Source organism: Camelus bactrianus, chromosome 18 (genome assembly GCF_048773025.1).
Source record: "Camelus bactrianus isolate YW-2024 breed Bactrian camel chromosome 18, ASM4877302v1, whole genome shotgun sequence".
In the NCBI taxonomy this organism is placed as follows: Eukaryota; Metazoa; Chordata; class Mammalia; order Artiodactyla; family Camelidae; genus Camelus; species Camelus bactrianus.
This window is the reverse complement of record NC_133556.1, coordinates 29,076,118-29,092,727: the sequence shown is the minus strand read 5'-3', so window position 1 is coordinate 29,092,727 and position 16,610 is coordinate 29,076,118. Positions and strand designations below refer to the sequence as shown.

General features: G+C 56.6%; 1 protein-coding gene across 2 annotated transcripts in view; it reads right to left on the bottom strand.

Annotated features, from left to right (window-relative positions):
• Nucleotides 1-222: 222 nt before the first annotated feature.
• Nucleotides 223-16,610, bottom strand: part of AXIN1 (axin 1) — a 58,635-nt gene continuing 42,247 nt past the window's right edge. Inside the window, exons 5-11 of one of the 2 annotated variants that reach the window (XM_010950900.3) lie at nt 12,622-12,759; nt 8,527-9,056; nt 7,762-7,932; nt 5,551-5,796; nt 3,682-3,789; nt 1,855-2,022; nt 223-1,075 (exon numbers count right to left, since the gene is read on the bottom strand). In XM_010950900.3, the coding sequence (XP_010949202.1) occupies nt 949-1,075; nt 1,855-2,022; nt 3,682-3,789; nt 5,551-5,796; nt 7,762-7,932; nt 8,527-9,056; nt 12,622-12,759 (1,488 nt within the window). In that variant the 3' untranslated portion in view covers nt 223-948. The remainder of the gene's footprint in view (nt 1,076-1,854; nt 2,023-3,681; nt 3,790-5,550; nt 5,797-7,761; nt 7,933-8,526; nt 9,057-12,621; nt 12,760-16,610) is intronic. The other variant, XM_010950901.3, reaches the window with a different exon arrangement.

Here is a 16,610-nt window from a genome sequence, read left to right as displayed (position 1 = left end):
CCTCTGGGCTAGAATGGGGAGCATGGCTGGGTTCGGCACCGCCCTCTCCAGAGCTCTGCCAGCACTGGTCCACAAGACCCCACCCCCACCCCTCTGAGGCTGGCATGCCCTCCTTCAGTGCCCAGGAAGGCTACAGGAGACAGGGCACGCATGCCAGGAGCCCACCAAGGGCCATGCCCGCCAGCCAGGCCCCACCCATGTTAGGTACATTCCACAGTCAGAGAAGGTTCAAAAATGGTTTTATTTCATTATTATCCAAGTACCTTTGAAAAGATAATTGTACAAGTCAGCGCATGAAAAACGGGCTCAGGGCAGCCCCCCCACTGGCCCGGGCCTGAGAACTGTACATATTTACAGGGGCCCTTAGGAAGGAGGGGCCCGGGACCCGCTGAGCCAGTGCTCGTAAACCGAGGGCAGAGGAGGGAAGGCCTCAGTGCTCCGTTGCCGGGTCCGCACAGTGGCAGGCAAGAGACAAGCTGTGTTGAAGGCACTCGGTGACACGTACAATTGGCAGAGGCCCCGCAGGCCCTGCACCCCAGCTCGGGGACAGGCCTGACCAGGGCAGGCCATGGCAGGCGGCTAGTCTCAGAGGGAGGAGCAGAGCCTGTGGAGTGAGCGCCGGGGGGCTGCCGGCAGTTAGCAGCAGGGGCCGCTGGGGAGGTCTCGAGGCGGCCCCAAGGTGGGCTCCCTGCTAGGGCGGACTCTCTGAGTATTCCTACAGAGGAGTGGACGGAAGCCTTTGGGACCCTCAGGGACCTCCACCCACCTGGAAACAGATGGAGCCAAGGGGCAGGCAGCTGTGGGGTAGGTGGCACCTGGCCTCCCACCAAGACCCCATGTCTTCTACACACTCAAGAGCACGTGACTCCGCATGACCTTGCTCTCGGTGCAGCTGCCCCTGCCCCTGGCCCATGAGGGCCCAGCCAGCGCAGAAGCCAGGCGTGCTGGTCAGTCCACCTTCTCCACCTTTCCGATGATCTTCTCCTCGAAGACGGGCAGGACAGCCTCGTCTTCCCGCACTTCCTCAAACACCACACCACAGTCAAATTCGTCACTCACTTTCTTGAAGTAATATCTGCGGGGCAGGGAGGGGTGGTGAGGGTCACCCTGCCATGCCCTCGGGGCCTCACCACCCTCTATGAGCACAGCAGTGTGGCTCCAGACCCTTCCTGCAGGGCACATGAGCTGGTTCTGCCCGGTGCCTGTGTGCCAGAGGGTTGGAAGGGGACAAGCATGGTGACCACATGGGGTCCCCACCCTGGCTTCTGGGTGCCGTGGGGGAGGAGTGGGTGGGCACGGGGTTCCTGTCATCCTCACTGGGTTAACACCCCGACTCAAGCCCAGGCAGTGGCCACTGCAGCCCAGGCCCTCCTCCAGTGGCCATGCCCTCCAATGGTGCTTGGCCATTCAGTGGACAGAGGAAGCCACACACGTAGGCCCACCACGGACTGACCCCAGTTGAGACGCCATCTGCGCTCTGCTCCTCCTACAGTGCCCACTCAGGAGCCTCCAGGAGCTGGTCTCAGGCCAGCAGGGCCAGGTGGCCCAGGGCAAACCCTGGGGGAGGAGAGCCCGCGCTTCTGCAGTCCAGCAAAACTGGGCTGAATGAGGAGGCTGACATGAAGCTGACTCAGGTCACTGCAGCATGGGGACCAAAAGACCCTCAAGACCCCTTAGTCGATTGGCCTAGAGGCATCAGTCAGGCAGCTGGGCCGGGAGTTGGGACCGGAACCCTAAGGCTACCCATGCCTCACTCATTGCAGGGCTCACGCTAACGCCATGGCTGGACAGGAGGATGAGGTGGAGGAGGACTAAGAGATGAGAGACCCCACAGGCCCCACCCCAGCCTCTCACCTGTAGTTGCCTTTCTTTGTCAGCAGCTCCTTGAACTGGCCCAGGGTAACCGCACGGCCCCTCACCAGGGTCCGGTAGGGGATGGGCTCCCCACAGAAGTAGTAGGCCACAACGATACTGTCGCACGGCTGCATGCTCCCACCACCCGCCTTCCTCTGTGATTTCGTCCTGGGGGCAGAGAAGCTGCAGTGATTGCTGGGCCTGGGGTCCCACAGGGCACCCCACCCTGGACCCAGGCTCCCCAGTAAACAACAGGCAAGGCCTGCAGGGGTGAGCTAGGCCATACTCAGGAACGCCACACGTCCACAGGCCCCAATGCCCACCCCACCCACACAGCCACATCCAACCCCTGTGGGCTCACCCCATGCCGTGCTTCCACCCAGGTTTCCAATCCTGTACCAGCCCACGTGCCCTGCTGCGTGAACAGCAGCTCATTGCCTGCCTGCCTCATGTCTGACCAGTGCCTAGGCCTGCCTACTGCCCTCTTCCACCCACTGCAAAGCCCTGGTTTCCCTGTGGCCTGAGCTGGCCGGTGGGCAGCACCCTGACTCAGACCACACAAAACTCGGTGAGCAGGCCCCTCAGAGCTGGAACCTGGCGTAGATGCCTCTGGGGGCTCCATGAGGTAGCCAGGCAGTGGGGACCACTGCAGCCCTGCCTGCAGGCTGGTCTATACTGCTTGTGTCCCAGGGAAGTCTACAGCCCTAAACCTTCAAGAACACCTGAAGGCCGGAGGCTAGACAAACACCACTGTGACGGGTCTTGAAATGGACTTGCCCCACAGCAGAGAGCTTGATCCCAAGACTTCAGCGAGGGACATGAGGCCAGCAGCACCTTCTGCCCAGGCAGGGGTAGGACCTTCATCCCAAGGGGTGCTGAGGCAGCACCCTTCTCCTCCAGTGTCCCCTGTCCTGTGACCACCCCAGAGCTGCCCAGTGTGCTTGTGCATAGCCCTTGGCCTGGTCAGCTGGGTACGCCAGCATCACATCAGGAAGGCTGCCTGAGCTCACAGCGGGCTCTACTCTCCTAGGAGACCCTCCCCTTCCTGGTGCTCCTGGGCACACCCCAGGCGGACACCTCAGCCGTGTGGCCATCCACTGTTTGAGCCAGGTGCCCAGGCACCTGTTTCCGTCTCTCAGTCATGCGGCCTCCAATTCAGCCTGTCCTGGGAGCCCCCCAGGGGTTCCTGTGAGGGTGCATGCTCTACAGAGGGGTCTCCTGCATCTTCTGAGGCCAAACCTGGGGAATGACCTTTGGGGAGGCCCTGAGCTGCTCAGCACACTGGGCTGCACACGATGAAGTACTGTCTGGGGTCAGCCCGGCGAAGGCTGAGGTGGGGGACCCCTCCTCCTGCTCTGTCTTGAGCAGACGTGTGGGGGTTGGGTGGTCGGCAGTGTCTACACGTGGCCCACAGGTGCCTGGGGTGTGGACACGCAGACCCCCACACTCCATGTGAGAACAGAGCCAGCTCACTGCACATACAGTGCCCAGCGCTGATGCTTTTGGTCGGCGGTGGGCCAGGGGAATCCCAGTTGCAGCCCGACCCCATCAAGCCAGGAGGTCGCTGACCAGCGAGTTCCAAGGCTGGGTGGGGGACTTGTAGCCAGAACGCAGGAGGCAAGCAGACCTCCTGTCTGGCCTGTTGGTCACTTGTCACCATGTGGACGGTCAGCAGGTCCTCTGACAGATATACAGCTTGCAGCCCCAGCTCTTCAGGCGCAGTGTCCAAGCTCCCATCCCGGCAACAGCTGCGCCACCGCAGGGCGTGGCCCACGGCGTGGGCCGGGTGGACGGCACCAGGAGGACCCACAGGGGGAGCGCACGTACTCTGTCTCGGAGAGCTCCAGGTCCGACACCGCTGGCACCACGCTCAGCACGGGCGTGCACACTGGCCTGACGCAGGAGCGCCCCCGCTGGATGACCTCCTGCACATACCTAGGGAACAACGGCGTCTGTAAGCTGCATGGGCCTGCGGTGGGGCCTCCAGTGGCCAGCAGGCGGAGCGGGGGCTCCTGGAGCGGTCTGTCACCACAAACAAGGCTCCCACTGCGTGAGGCGGACAGGACACCAAACCCCTTCCTGGGCTGTGGTATAGGGCTGGAGGATCAAGGGCTCCATCAGGATCAGTTGAGAGACCAACGCCGCTTCCGTCCGTCCAGAGTTCCCAGATTCCTCCTACGGGCAGACCCCCGGGTTCCCGGAAACACACTCTGGGATCCTGTCACTTCGTCTGCACTCACAGGAGCCTCTGCCTTCTGGAGAGGAGATGCCTCTGGCCTCCTCCCTGTGGTGTGGCTCTTCCTGCTCCATCTGCCACAGACTTGGGTTCCGGACGCAGGCATCGCCCTGTCCCAAGGAGCTGGGAGGCCTGTCCTGGGGCTCGCTGCCCAGCAGCATCTCTCCCAGCGGTGTCTACCCCTGGGTGCGACGATGTGCGGCCCTGACAGTGACTTCCACTCTGACCGGCCTGGGTGGGGGCGCCCCACGAGGAGGGCCCAGCGACCTTTGCTCTGTGGTCTGCAGCCGTCTATAAAAGTACCACGCACCCTGGACCCCTGGAGTGGCTGAATAGGCGTCAGTAGCCAGAGAGCGGATGTGCTGCTGGGCAGGCCTGCTGGGCGCTGGCAGGAACAGCAGATGATGCCAGGCAAGGATGGTGGGCAGGAAGCCCCTGCAGAGGGTCTGTGCAGCAGGGAGGAGGTCTGCACGCCTCAGCCACGTCTGCCTCCAAGTCATGGGCCTGTCAGATGGGCGCGGCAACTCCAGCACCAGGTGAGGCCTCCTACACAGAGCCGGCTTCCCCGGTTCTACACTAACTAGACAAGGTCACGGGCTATGAGACAAGTGGCCATACATATGGTCACCTTCAATGACCCGGGGGACACATGCAGACTTCTGGCTGGGCCCGAGATAGATGCTGGGGACAGTCTGCACACTGACTCTGACCTCCCCAGAGCAGGACGGCCCCTCACACAGTGAGGCCAGACCCCAGATGCCCAGGTCTGCTGAAGACTGGGTGAGGGGAGCCAGGACGTCCGAGGAAAACACTGGCCACAGTTTTATGACCACATTTCTCTGATTTTCAGGTCCTTCACAGGGACCCTGATCTGCCTGGGAATCCTGATGGGCCATGCCTGGGAAAGTGACCTTAAGGCCCAGCTAAAGGGTCCAGCTTGGAGAGATCACCTGCCCCCATGAAGGCGAGGTCTCCCCACTCCACTGGGGTAGAATAGGGCTTGGCCTGAGGCTACAGTGGTAGCCAGTTGGGCCATCCTAGCCCTCAAGGCCAAGGAGGGCTGAGGGGCTGGGGTTTCTCTAGGAGAAGAGCTAACACCACACACATTTCAGTACTTTCTGCCTGCCTGCACATGACACATTTAGGGAGGCAGCCAGGAAGCCCCAGAACTGCCCCCTCTGAGCTCAGCCTGCACAGCAGCTAATGGTGATCTGACTGTGACTTCCAGCGGTCCCAATATGAACACCAGGCGAGCACATGCGCACAGGGCAGCCACGATGCAGGAAGGACTTCCTCCTCCTTCCCCAGGACAGTGACAACCACCTGCCCTCCAGCCACTGGCCACACACACAACAGAGCAGGGGGACCTCAGGTCTTGGGGAACTTCACCCCCAAGAGTGGTACCACAGCACAGAGAGGCCCTGACAGGAGGCCCCCTGCTCTCCCTGAGGCCCCCGTACCTCTGTTTTGAGGGCAACTTGCTGGCTCTTTTCTCTTCCTCCTCCAGACGCCTGCGGGCCTCCTCCAGCTGCGTCAGAGGGTTCGGGGCCGGGTTGGGTGGCATCGTGGGGTCTTGAATGAAGAGATGGGAGGGCTGGACCGAGTTCCGGAGCTGAGCGCTGACCCAGGGATGCACGGCCCCGGGACGCTCGATGGACAGGGGCCTGGAGCTCTCATGGGCCTGCTGCTTCTTTGCCCCGGATGACCTTTAGGGGCAAGAGAAGAAGGTGAGGAAGGCCTCAGGCCCACTACATTCCTCTCACACTGCGGGTGCACACGGTCCTCTCTCGAAACTTGTTTGGAGTCTTATTTTTTGTTTGTTTTAGGTTTTTTTGGGGGAGTTATTTATTTATTTATAATTTACTTTTAAGTTCAATGGATTGAACCCAGGACCTTGTGCATGCTAAGCAGGTGCTCTACCACTGAGCTATACCTACACTTATTTTTTAGAGCTTTATTGAAATGTTTTGTTTTGTTAGGGCGAGGAGGTAATTAGGTTTATTTATTTTAATGGTGGACCTGGAGATTGAACCCAGGACCTTGGGCATGCTAAGCAGAAACTTTACCACTAAGCTCACCCTCCTTGCCTAGCTTTACTGAAATGTAAATCATACCCTATATGAAGACTTTTTTTCCTCTTTCTTCATGAGGACTTTTTTTAAAAAAGTTCTTAGTGTTTTAAAAAATTATTTTAGTATTAAATACTTTTTGAGAAAAACTTGAAACATACAGGAAATTCAAAGAACAAAGTAAATGCAATTTAGAAATAGCTACTCTCAGTATATTTAGTATATTTCCTTCCCCATTAGAAATACTTGACACAACTGGCATAACTCTAAACATATGATTTTTCCTGATTTCCCCTCAACATGGTACCATGCCTTCTCTTTTGTTACTAACACTGAAAACATGTTTTACGTCTGTGTGATGTGCTGTCACTCAACCACTGAATGGAACTCGAGTGAAAACATAAGCCTCTCTCAGCTAAGACTTGAGGCCTCAGAAAGAGGGGCTGAGCATCAGGACAGAAATAAGGGAATTCCAAGAAGAGGCCCCAGGGGAGTGGGCTGACCCAGCGTCCTTGTGATGTCAGAACTGCCCAAGGGAATGTATCTCAGGGAGAGGTAGAGTCCTCCTGGAAAGTCCTATAAGGCTGGCCACAGGGAGGCCCCACCCCATCCCCCACCCCTCACTCCCTGCGCCCACAGGGCATGAGGAGAGCCTGGGGGAGATCCTGGAGCACTGGCACTTAACACAGCCCCTAGCCCATCCTGATGGCAGGAACCAAGGTCTCCCAAGCCTAGGAGACCATTTCCAGACTCTTACTCTATCCATAGAAACTCTCCATTTGGGATCGGGCGAGTGGCCAAGGACAGAGCCACTCCTCATGAAAATCGCAAAAGAGAGAAATCTGGAGAAGCCAAGAATCCACCCTTACTCCAACCAGAGCAGGAGAGGGGCTCCCAGAGAGGCTGCCCCCAAGACAGGCTCGGTGACTGCAGAGGGTCTGGACCCGGGCAGGGGCTTGTTCCAAGGTCATGTGGAGACAAGACTCAGAATGGGTAGGCAGGTAATCACCTGCCTCTCACACACCACTCAAACCTCCCCACTCGTGGCCAGGTGAGGGTCTGGGAGGTCTGCCTGAGGAAGGAAGGGTGACCCTCCCACAGACATGCAGACCCCACCAGCCCCAGGCCCCTGCTCAGCCCTGTCCCCACCACAATGGGTTAATGGGATGACACCGAGACTGATAACACAGAGCAGAGGGACAGAGATTGATGAGAACTGCTCCTTGGTCAGCTGGGGGACGAGATCAGACCTGGAAGGCCTCTCCTGTGGGCTCTGCCTCAGCTCTTTCTTACGGGAGGGCAGCCACGTAACAGCAGGTCCCTCCTTGGCAGGTGAGCTGCAGTGACTTTAGGCTGATCTTACCAGTGGATGCTCCTGCCTGGGACACTGAAGCTCGTCAGTAACCCCCAACCCCACCACAGGACCCACAGCATTGACCTTACGCTGCCACAGACTGGACCTGATTCCACAGAACTCTTGTTTCCGTAGCACAGGGTCTGCAGTAAGACCAGCTGCTCAGAGCAGCTCTAGAGGCTGGCGTGTCGGCTCCACACTCTGGTGCCCATGCCCAGGTCAGGGGCCTGAGTCCTGCTGCCTCTCACCCATGGCCGGCCTTCCGGTGCCGGATGATCTCCTTCTCGCCCTCGATGATCCACTGCATGATCTTCTGGTTCTTCTCCGCATCTTCTGAGGGGCCTGGTGCCTCCACGTTGGTGTTCTTCCCTGACTCGGCCTTCTTAGCATTTCTTTTAGAGGTTGTGGCCACCTTTCCACTGTAAGAGCAAGACCCAGGATACCTGTTGACTCCAGCTGACCTCTGACCCGTATGGCTCAGGGAGGACAGCCCGGGAGGGACCCCACCTCGAACTTGGAAGCCTTGACCAATTGACGCATTCTCACGGCCTCTGCCCCAGCCCTGCAGGGCTGACAGGGTGTTTCGGGCTAACTCTATGGCAGGAAGGGAAGGCAGGTGTCCAGCATGGGCTGGGAGGGCTGGAGCCAAGGGCCAGGCTGTAGCACGGTCCTTTGCCCTCCTGGCCCAGGCCACCCGCCCAGTGCTGGCATCCAGGGCCCGGTCCCTCCTCCTCACCCAGACACCTCTCTTTGAAACAGGCGCATCTGATCTAACCACATTTCAGGACTGGAGCCTCAGTGGCCAGCACACCCAGGTACACATGCCTGCAGTCTCTGTGGTGACTTCGGTTTAATGACCTTTAAAGGTCACTAAACAGAGTCCACAGAAGACACAGTCTCTCACTTTGAACCCCTCCTCCTGGGAGACAGGTGCAGCTTTTACTGACACAGACATAGGATGAAGGAACCGCAATCCCATCAGTCTCAGAGTGCGGGCTGCTGCAAACACTCACCTGTAGGCCAGATTGTCGCTGGCGTTGGGCGCGGAGCCCAAGTTCTCCAGATGGCCGCGGGGCTTGGCCACGTGGCCGTGTAGCTCTGGACCCCACGCGAAGCTGCTCTGGACCCGGCGGGAGGCCTCAGCCTCGGCTGGCTCCTTGGGCCTGGCTGCACTGTGGTGGCCATGGTGGTGGCTGTGTCTGTGGAGGTGCAGGCCAGCTGAGTCCAGCTTTGCCCCCAACTTGGGCCCGTGCTTCCCATGCCCGGGCCCTGCGGCCCCCAGCACCCCCGCCATCTTGGGCATATGTGCACTGTCTGGGGAGCGGTGGCCGGGCCCTGGTGACTGGCAGCCGGGCGTCCTCATGACTCGCTGCACATGCTCATCCAGGATGCTCTCGGGGTTCTCCTCGTGTGCGTCCCGCAGCCCCACGCAGCCCACGTCCGCGTAGCGGGGCGGGAAGTGGTGCCAGGCTGCTGCTGAAGGCAACTTATGACTGGCCCCTGGGGGACCAGAGGACATGTCGCCATCCTCGCCTTCCTCCTCCTGTAGGGAAAAGGCCATCCATCACCTCTTAGCACTGGCTGCACCACAGACACCCCGTGCTTGAGGAGGCAAACAACAGACAAAGAAGCCTGGTTGCGCTGTCCTGAGGGCCAGAAGCCCAGAGCCCAGGATGAGGCAGGGCCCAACAACGGGCTGGAGGGGCCGCCCAAACAAGACGACTCCTAGAGCCTCTTCTGTCCCTGTGGAGTCCCAGGCGGCACTGCTGGGCCCTGGCCAGGCAGCACAGACAGACGAGGACACAGGATGTGAGAGGCACAGGCACAGACCTCCAGGAAGCCTGGCACTGGTTCCCTTTCCTTCTATGTCTCAATGACAATTCTGTGTTTTTTCAGTTGAGCTTTCCTATTCATCGATCTTCTATTTTCAATTATATTTTCAAAAGGAACGTTGCCCTTGTACAGAAGAGCTCTCGGTGTTTGCTTACCTTGCTATATGTGTCTTAATAAATTCTCACATCAAACTAGTTGAATTCCTTTTGACACTCTAAGAGTTTCCATAACCCTATGTGTAAACATAAACATTTGATCACTTTTAATTCCAAAAAATACATCTCACATTAATTTTCTTGTCTTCTTGAGTTCTCCAAACTAGAATGTTGAGTAACGTGGTCATAACTGAGAACAGCGGGCAACCAAGCTATCCTGCACTTTAACATCAATAAATCTCCAAAGTGACCACAGAATTTCTCACTGGTGCACAAGCACCTAAATGTCATGTGGACAAGCAGGCAGCTGTGGGAGCTGCACCTCAGGGTGGAAAATGGCACCAAAAAGGACAGAGGAGGAGGAAAGGATGGATGGAAGGGACACTCACCCTGTGGGCACTGCTCAGAGCTGCCCCACAGAGACTCAGGCCCCTAGGTTCCCACATCCCATCCTGTGTCCCCACCTTGACCCTTGTGCTTTTGGGATGAGGGGCTGGGGACTCCGGGAGACTTTATGCCAAGTCCTCCCAGGGGCACCGGAGTGTTGATGCTATTTATCCCTAAGGCAGCAGTAAGCAAGAGGGAACCTCCAGACTCCTGGGGATCTATTTTCTTAATAGCTCTGCATGTGAAGAAATTCCATTTTAGGGTTTTAAAATGTAATAGATTTATGTAACTGTTCAGCTATTAGTTTTCATTTTCTCTTGTCTTTATTTTCCCAATTTTACAATGAAAGTAAGTCATTAAAAAATCCATATTCAAAAAAATTGTAATTAAAAAATCTGTAGCTATTTCTCTTCAGAAAGGACTATCACTTATAATGTATAGCATGACTCATACAGCTTATGAAATCACACCTAGTAACAGACTTGAGACTGCACTGCCAGGTGCTTGGCATACTGCCACACCCTGGGGACTGAGGGACGCCCATGGGAACAGACCAGCTGGGGCAGCCGTGGGCCTGAGGCCAGGCTCTCATGATCAGAGGCCACTGCATGTGGCAGCCCACCTGAGCTTGAGGCCCTGTGCCCGCCAATGAGTTCCTGAATCGACACTAGAGAAACACAAGGGGCTATTCGTGTGAACACTTTCTGTTAAGTCAGAGAACACAGTTGGGTCCAGCCCCTCTCCTGAGAGCTTGTGGGCTCCAGGCACAGCTGTAGTGCACCTGCCGGGGATGCCACGGAGAGAAAGTCTAAGACTCAGATGTCAGAAGAGCACACACAACACCTACAGTCTTAGCCGCTGTAAAACATCCCACCCACAACGCTGACCCGCCAGGACCGTAAGTACACACAGCCCCTGAGCCAAGACTAAACACTTGATGGAATGATTCCAATAGCTCAATTCTGTAGTGAAAAGGTGGTGAATTCGCACTTTCTTAAACTTCTTTTACAAAAGGGTGCACACGCTATTTCATAAGAGTTGTTAACAGCGATGTGCTCAGGGCAACCTTGCTCAGAGAGGCAGTGTCTGTGGAAACGCTACTGGGCAAGTAAAGATCGGCCTCAACACACATGACCTGGGACTGAGCTCCCACCAAGGCTCCCTGTATTTCATGGAAACTGTTTTGATTTGCTTTTTCAGAGAAGGCCATTAGGATGGTAAACTATGCTTCTAACTCAGTAGGCCTCCGATGGACCCCAGATAAGAGCTCCTCGGCAAGCACACAGCCAGTGCCCGCAGCCACTCCCTCCCCCAAATAGTGAGACGAAGTCAGTGGAACCCAACGTGGTGGGTTTCTGTCGGGTGATCTCGGGGAGATCACTGAATCACGGGGACGGTGGAGAGGACAGCTGGACAGCTCAGGCGAAGCCCTCAAGCTGCACCTTCACTGCCCACAGGAGGGTCACTTGGTGGCCATGAGGGAGGGAGGGAGAGGGGACGTATGTGCACACGAGCACGTGAGACGTTCATGCCGGTCACTTCCCAGCACGCACTGCCACCAGGCTGCGACCTCACTTTCAGGTCTGTATGACCACACCTACCTATCTCGTATCTGCTATGAATCCCAGGTCTGACACGCTATTTGAAATCTGCCTGTTGTCTCCAAGTAGGGGGAAGAAGAGGGGAACCAGGCCCCTTGTTTCAGGGCTCAGAGTGACATCCAGGAGATGTGGAGCCCAGGACAGCTGCTGTGGGGCACAGGCAGCAGGAAAGGAGACCGCCAGGTGTGACCACCCACTATGCCCCACGCCCACCCTATGGCAGGGCCTCAGACTTCAGGTGCCCCCAGCCCACCTAAAGGACATGTAATTTGGAACAGCAGGGTCCTCTCAAGGGTGCTGACAGGGTCTGAGTGGGGCTCAGGTTCTGTATTTTAAACAGGAACATCAGATGATCAGGTGGGGAAATAATTCCTTCAAAAAACATCACATTTTTGAGTTTCAGTTGTAGGACAAACCTATCGAGAAGAGAATGGATCCCTGATCTAAAGAAAAATCAAAGGCCTGTGTGCCAGTGACACCAAGGCCCACGGAGTCCAGGAAGGACCGGGCACTGCAAGGGACATTTGTCACCAGCAACTCAGACAGCGTCCCCAACGTGTGAAGCACATCTTATAAGATGACACCCAGGGCAACAAAAGCAAGAATCTTCTGGCAATTATGGGCAAAAAAGTATTAAAGCACATAAATTACAAATATTATGAAACTTCTTAGCATCCAATGTTTCATTGAACAGAGCCTGTGCCCAGACTGAAAAGCCATCCTGCCCTCAGAGGTGACAAGCGGGAGCCTCTGGCCCTTCCTGACACATGAACGCTCCACTTAGCTACCACCACCCAGAACTGGCAGTGCATGTGAGGGGCATCTCAGCTCCACATGCTAAGGGGGCACATGGGACACTGCCGGACAAGCTTGGCGGAGGGAGTGCCGGCACACAGTGAGCCAGGAGTACAGGCCAGGCCTGGGCGTGGGGGCGGGCGTCACAGGAGAGCAGGCCCTGATTAGCCCCTGAGAGGGGGTCAGAGGTGTCGGGAGTCAGTGTGCAATCCAGCGGGGTAGGCGGTGCTCAGGAGACCTGAAGGGAGCACCTTAGGGTCCAAGGGGCCCTAAACTTAACCAAGTGTAATGACCCAACTCAGAGACCTGGCCTGGCCTCCCGCCGGGACCCACTCACCATCCGCACACGCTTTAGCCGCTCCTCCAGCTTCTCCTCGGCCTCCCGCGTCCGCTGGATGGCCTCTAGGCGGTGGATGAGCTCCGCGGCGAACTTGTGGGGCTCCACACGGACTTCCTTTGGCATTCGGTAAGTGCGCTGCAAGGGACACGGTTGGTCAGCCCACGCAGTGTGGACCTGCACCCCAGCCAAGGCAGCCCCACCCCGGCCCCGCTGTGGGTGAGCAGAGAACATGTGGCATCTGAATTTTACTCAGAGCGAGTGTTTACTTTTCCCCTTCCACCTGGGAATCAACTTCCTCCCTGCCTCCTTTCTTGTCAGTACACTGTCCCTTCACCCAGCACTGACCCAGCAGTGGGAACACAGTGGACACCACGGGTCCAGACACTGAGCAGGGCAGGAGCTCAGTCTCTGAGGCAGAGGCCACGAGGCAGTGTCCAGCAGGCCACTCTGGTGCCCTGAGCCCAGATGTGTCCTAGACTCAGGGCCTCCAGACTATCCTGGAGAAGCACTTCTCATGTGATTGGCCAGGCCAGGACCCAGGGAGGCCCGGGGCCTGAGGCAGAGGCGTCTGGGCAGGGAGAGCAACGAAGACCACTGAGGAGGAGGACAAGCCCTCTGGCCTGAAGGACTGGCAGCTCCCTGCAGAGCCTGTCCTACAAACAAGGGGGCAGCAGCCCTGACATGCAGGTGTATGCTGACCAGGCTCTGGAAGAGGGACACAAAATTCAGGCACAGGCAAAGTCAGAGGAGAGGTGGGACTATAGAGGGCTCTCCTTTTCAGAGAATGGTAATTCTACCATGTATTGTATGGCAAAACTTTTGTAACTTTTCTTGGGGGATATAGCTTTGTTTGAAATAATTTCAAATTAAAAACAGGAGGAGCACAAAGGACTCCTATGCAAATTTCGCCTAGACCCCACCTGCCATCATTGGCAACACTGTCAGTTCTCCCGCAGTCATTGTACTGCTCCTGAGCCAGCAGAGAACATGCTGCACACATGATGCCTGTTAACACCTGAACACTGAGTATCTTTAACAAAGACCAAGAACATTCTTGTACCTAACCATAGGACAATCTTGTTACAGTACTGTTATCAGAAACCTTATTTCAACTTCATCAGCTATCCTAATAATGTTCTTTAGAGCAAAATGTGTTCAAAAAACCTAAGCCACCAAGGACTAAGTGAAGGGGGATGGGAGCAGCAGGGGTGCTGCCATGAGGAGGACGCTGGGGTAGGGAGGGGAGGCCCAAGAGAGGGTGGGTCTAGAAGGGCCTGGGGACAGGATGGCATGCAGGACGTCTCAGACCTCTGGGGGGCGACTGGCTATCAGGAACCCTGGCCTTCAGACTTAAAGACCAGGTGGGAAGGCACAGGATGGGGATGGAAACCCTCCCGTCAGTGGGCTCTGGATGTGGTCCTGACTCTGCACACCCACTTCTCATCTAGAAAACAGGAGTAAGAAGAGTCCCTGATTCCTCAGAAACGTGTAGGTTTAGGTAAGAACGTTACCTGAGGGGCTCAGAGACAAATGGGTGGGGCTGATGCTGATCATGACGGACTCAGAGGTGGCCACAAAAATCTGAGAGGGGCCTGGAGAGGGAAGGGGCTGAGTGCGAGCAGAGGCCAACACTTGAGAGGTGGAAAAAGTTGGTGCAGAAGGCCAGGCAGGGGGTTGTCCTAGAGCCAAGGAGGCCAGACCTAAGGAGGGGCAGTGAGGGTGTCCAGTGCTTCTAGATGGTCCTGGAGGACTGGGCAGTGGGATGGCCAAGAGGTCGAGACCCTGGAAGGAGTCTTCATGGGCCAGGCGTCTGGATAGCAGAGGACCTGAGGCCAGCCCTGTCCCACCAAGCTGGCCAGCCAGAGAGGCCTGGAGGCCAAGAGAGCTGGAGCAGAGAGCAACGGGGCTGAGCTGACAGCAGGGTGTCCAGATGGCGAGAGCTCATGGTTCTGGCCAAGCAAGAGCAGAAGGGAGAGCTCTCGAGGAGGCCAGGCCACATGGTGAGAGGGCACGCAGGACGGCTCGACCCTGCAGCCGGACACACACCCGCTGAGTGAGTCCATTCTGGAAAACAGCCTCTAGGCTGCACAGATGCGATTCCAAAAACAGGAAAGCGGTCAGAAGTTACAATAATTATCAAATTTATGGAAGAATGGTAACCTTTCCAGCTTTGAAGAAATAAAAAAAAAACACGCAAAGGAAAAAAATTCAAGTAAATAAAAACGTGAAACTTCTGAAGAATTAAAAAGGCCAAAAAGGAAAAGAAGAGGACCCTCTCTCAGCTTTAATGATTTCAGGACTGGATATTTTGTGACTGGAGGCCACTGGCTCCACATGCTGGCACCTCTGTCACCTGTACACATTCCCCCCACCGGCCCCCAAAACCCCTGGAGTCTCCCAGAGAGGACTGCAGAATGCAGCAGACCGCCCGAGAAATGCCATTTCCCAAAAAATGATCTGCAATAGCAGAGAAGCCCACACAGCTGGTCTGCCCAACTGCGCCCCGGCTCACTGGACCTGCCTCCACCACCTGGTGTCAGGTCTGATAAAGAAATGTGTAGGGCTCCTGGGGCACAAGCCACAGAAGACACGACCCTGGTGAGCAGAGAAGGGAAGCAGCGTTCTCGTCCTTTAAGTTGGAGGAGTCCACCTGAGTTATGACGGACGAAGGGTGGAGTCTCTTCACCTTGAACTTCACACTGCACCTTCTGCCCCAACTACATGGCCAGGCTGAGCATGAGCCACCATCCAGTGCTCCCAAACGATGGCATCGGGGCAGAGCTCCTCCCTGTGACTTGCCCTCTCCGAGTCCCTGCAGCCGCCTGCAGCACTGGGGCTCCAGAAGAAGCCCCCAGGCTACAAGTCAGCTGGCGATGCATTTCTCCTCATGCTCACCATCCACTCAGCATGTCCGTTTCCTCGAGCCTGTGCTCAAAGCATGGGGCTGGGAGACACAGATCCTCCGAGGGATGCAGGACCCCCACTCAGGTTGGGTTCGGTCTAAGTGCCCACACACAGACCCTGAGCCACCTGGCAGGAAGCCTGAAGGGCCTCTCTGCACTCCACCTCCCTGCTGAGTTAGCCCTGACCATCCAGAACCTGTGGGGGAGACTTTTCTCACTTCTGGAAGCTTCTCCCAGTGACACCTTTGGCTCTGGTCCCTCCCTTATTCTCTCTGCGCCGTGTTCTGAGAAGACTCTCCCCGGCTCTGTTCCAGCTCATCAATTTTCTTTTTAGGTTTCATCTAATATTGTTTAATTTTTCAAATAAAAAAGTCCTTATTCTGAAAAAAATTTCAAACTTGCAGACAAACTGCAAGACCAACACAAAGAACGTTGTTTCTGAATCTTTGACAGGAAGCTGCCTGGGGTCCTGCCCCCTGGACTCGCTGGTGGGTTTCCTACAAAGAGGACATCCTGACACAAGCACGTCCGGACCCTGGGTGTCCCCCTCAGCCGGGCTGGTGCTCAGGCCTCCTCCATGTGGAACAAGCCTTAGTGTTTCCTTGACTTTCAAGACCCCTGACCTTTGAAAATTAGAGGCCAGTTCTTGGGCAAAACAGCTCTCAATTCAGGCTGTGTCCTTGCAGATGCAGCACCGGTCTGTCCTGTCACTGACTCAGGAGGGCCTGGCAGGTCCTCCCGCAAACTCACTTTTCTCCACTGGGAGTAAATACTTTGTGAGAGGCAATCGGGGATGATGGAGACACCCTGCTTTCACCAAACTCTCAACTCCTTTGCTACGTCAGCATTGGCCCATAAGTGCCACTCTCTAGCACTCACTCCAATGCTCCAGCCATCTGGGTCTCAGCCAGCAGGGGCCCCTCGAGCAGCTCCCGTGTCCCCTCATGCCCTTACTTTCAGGTACCTCTTCTGCGCCCCCTGCCCAGCCCTGGTCCCCTGAGAAGAGCAGAGAAGATGCATGTGGCCACAAGCCAGGCTTGGGTTCTCCCCAGGGGGCCACCTGCAGGCAAGCAGGCACATGCC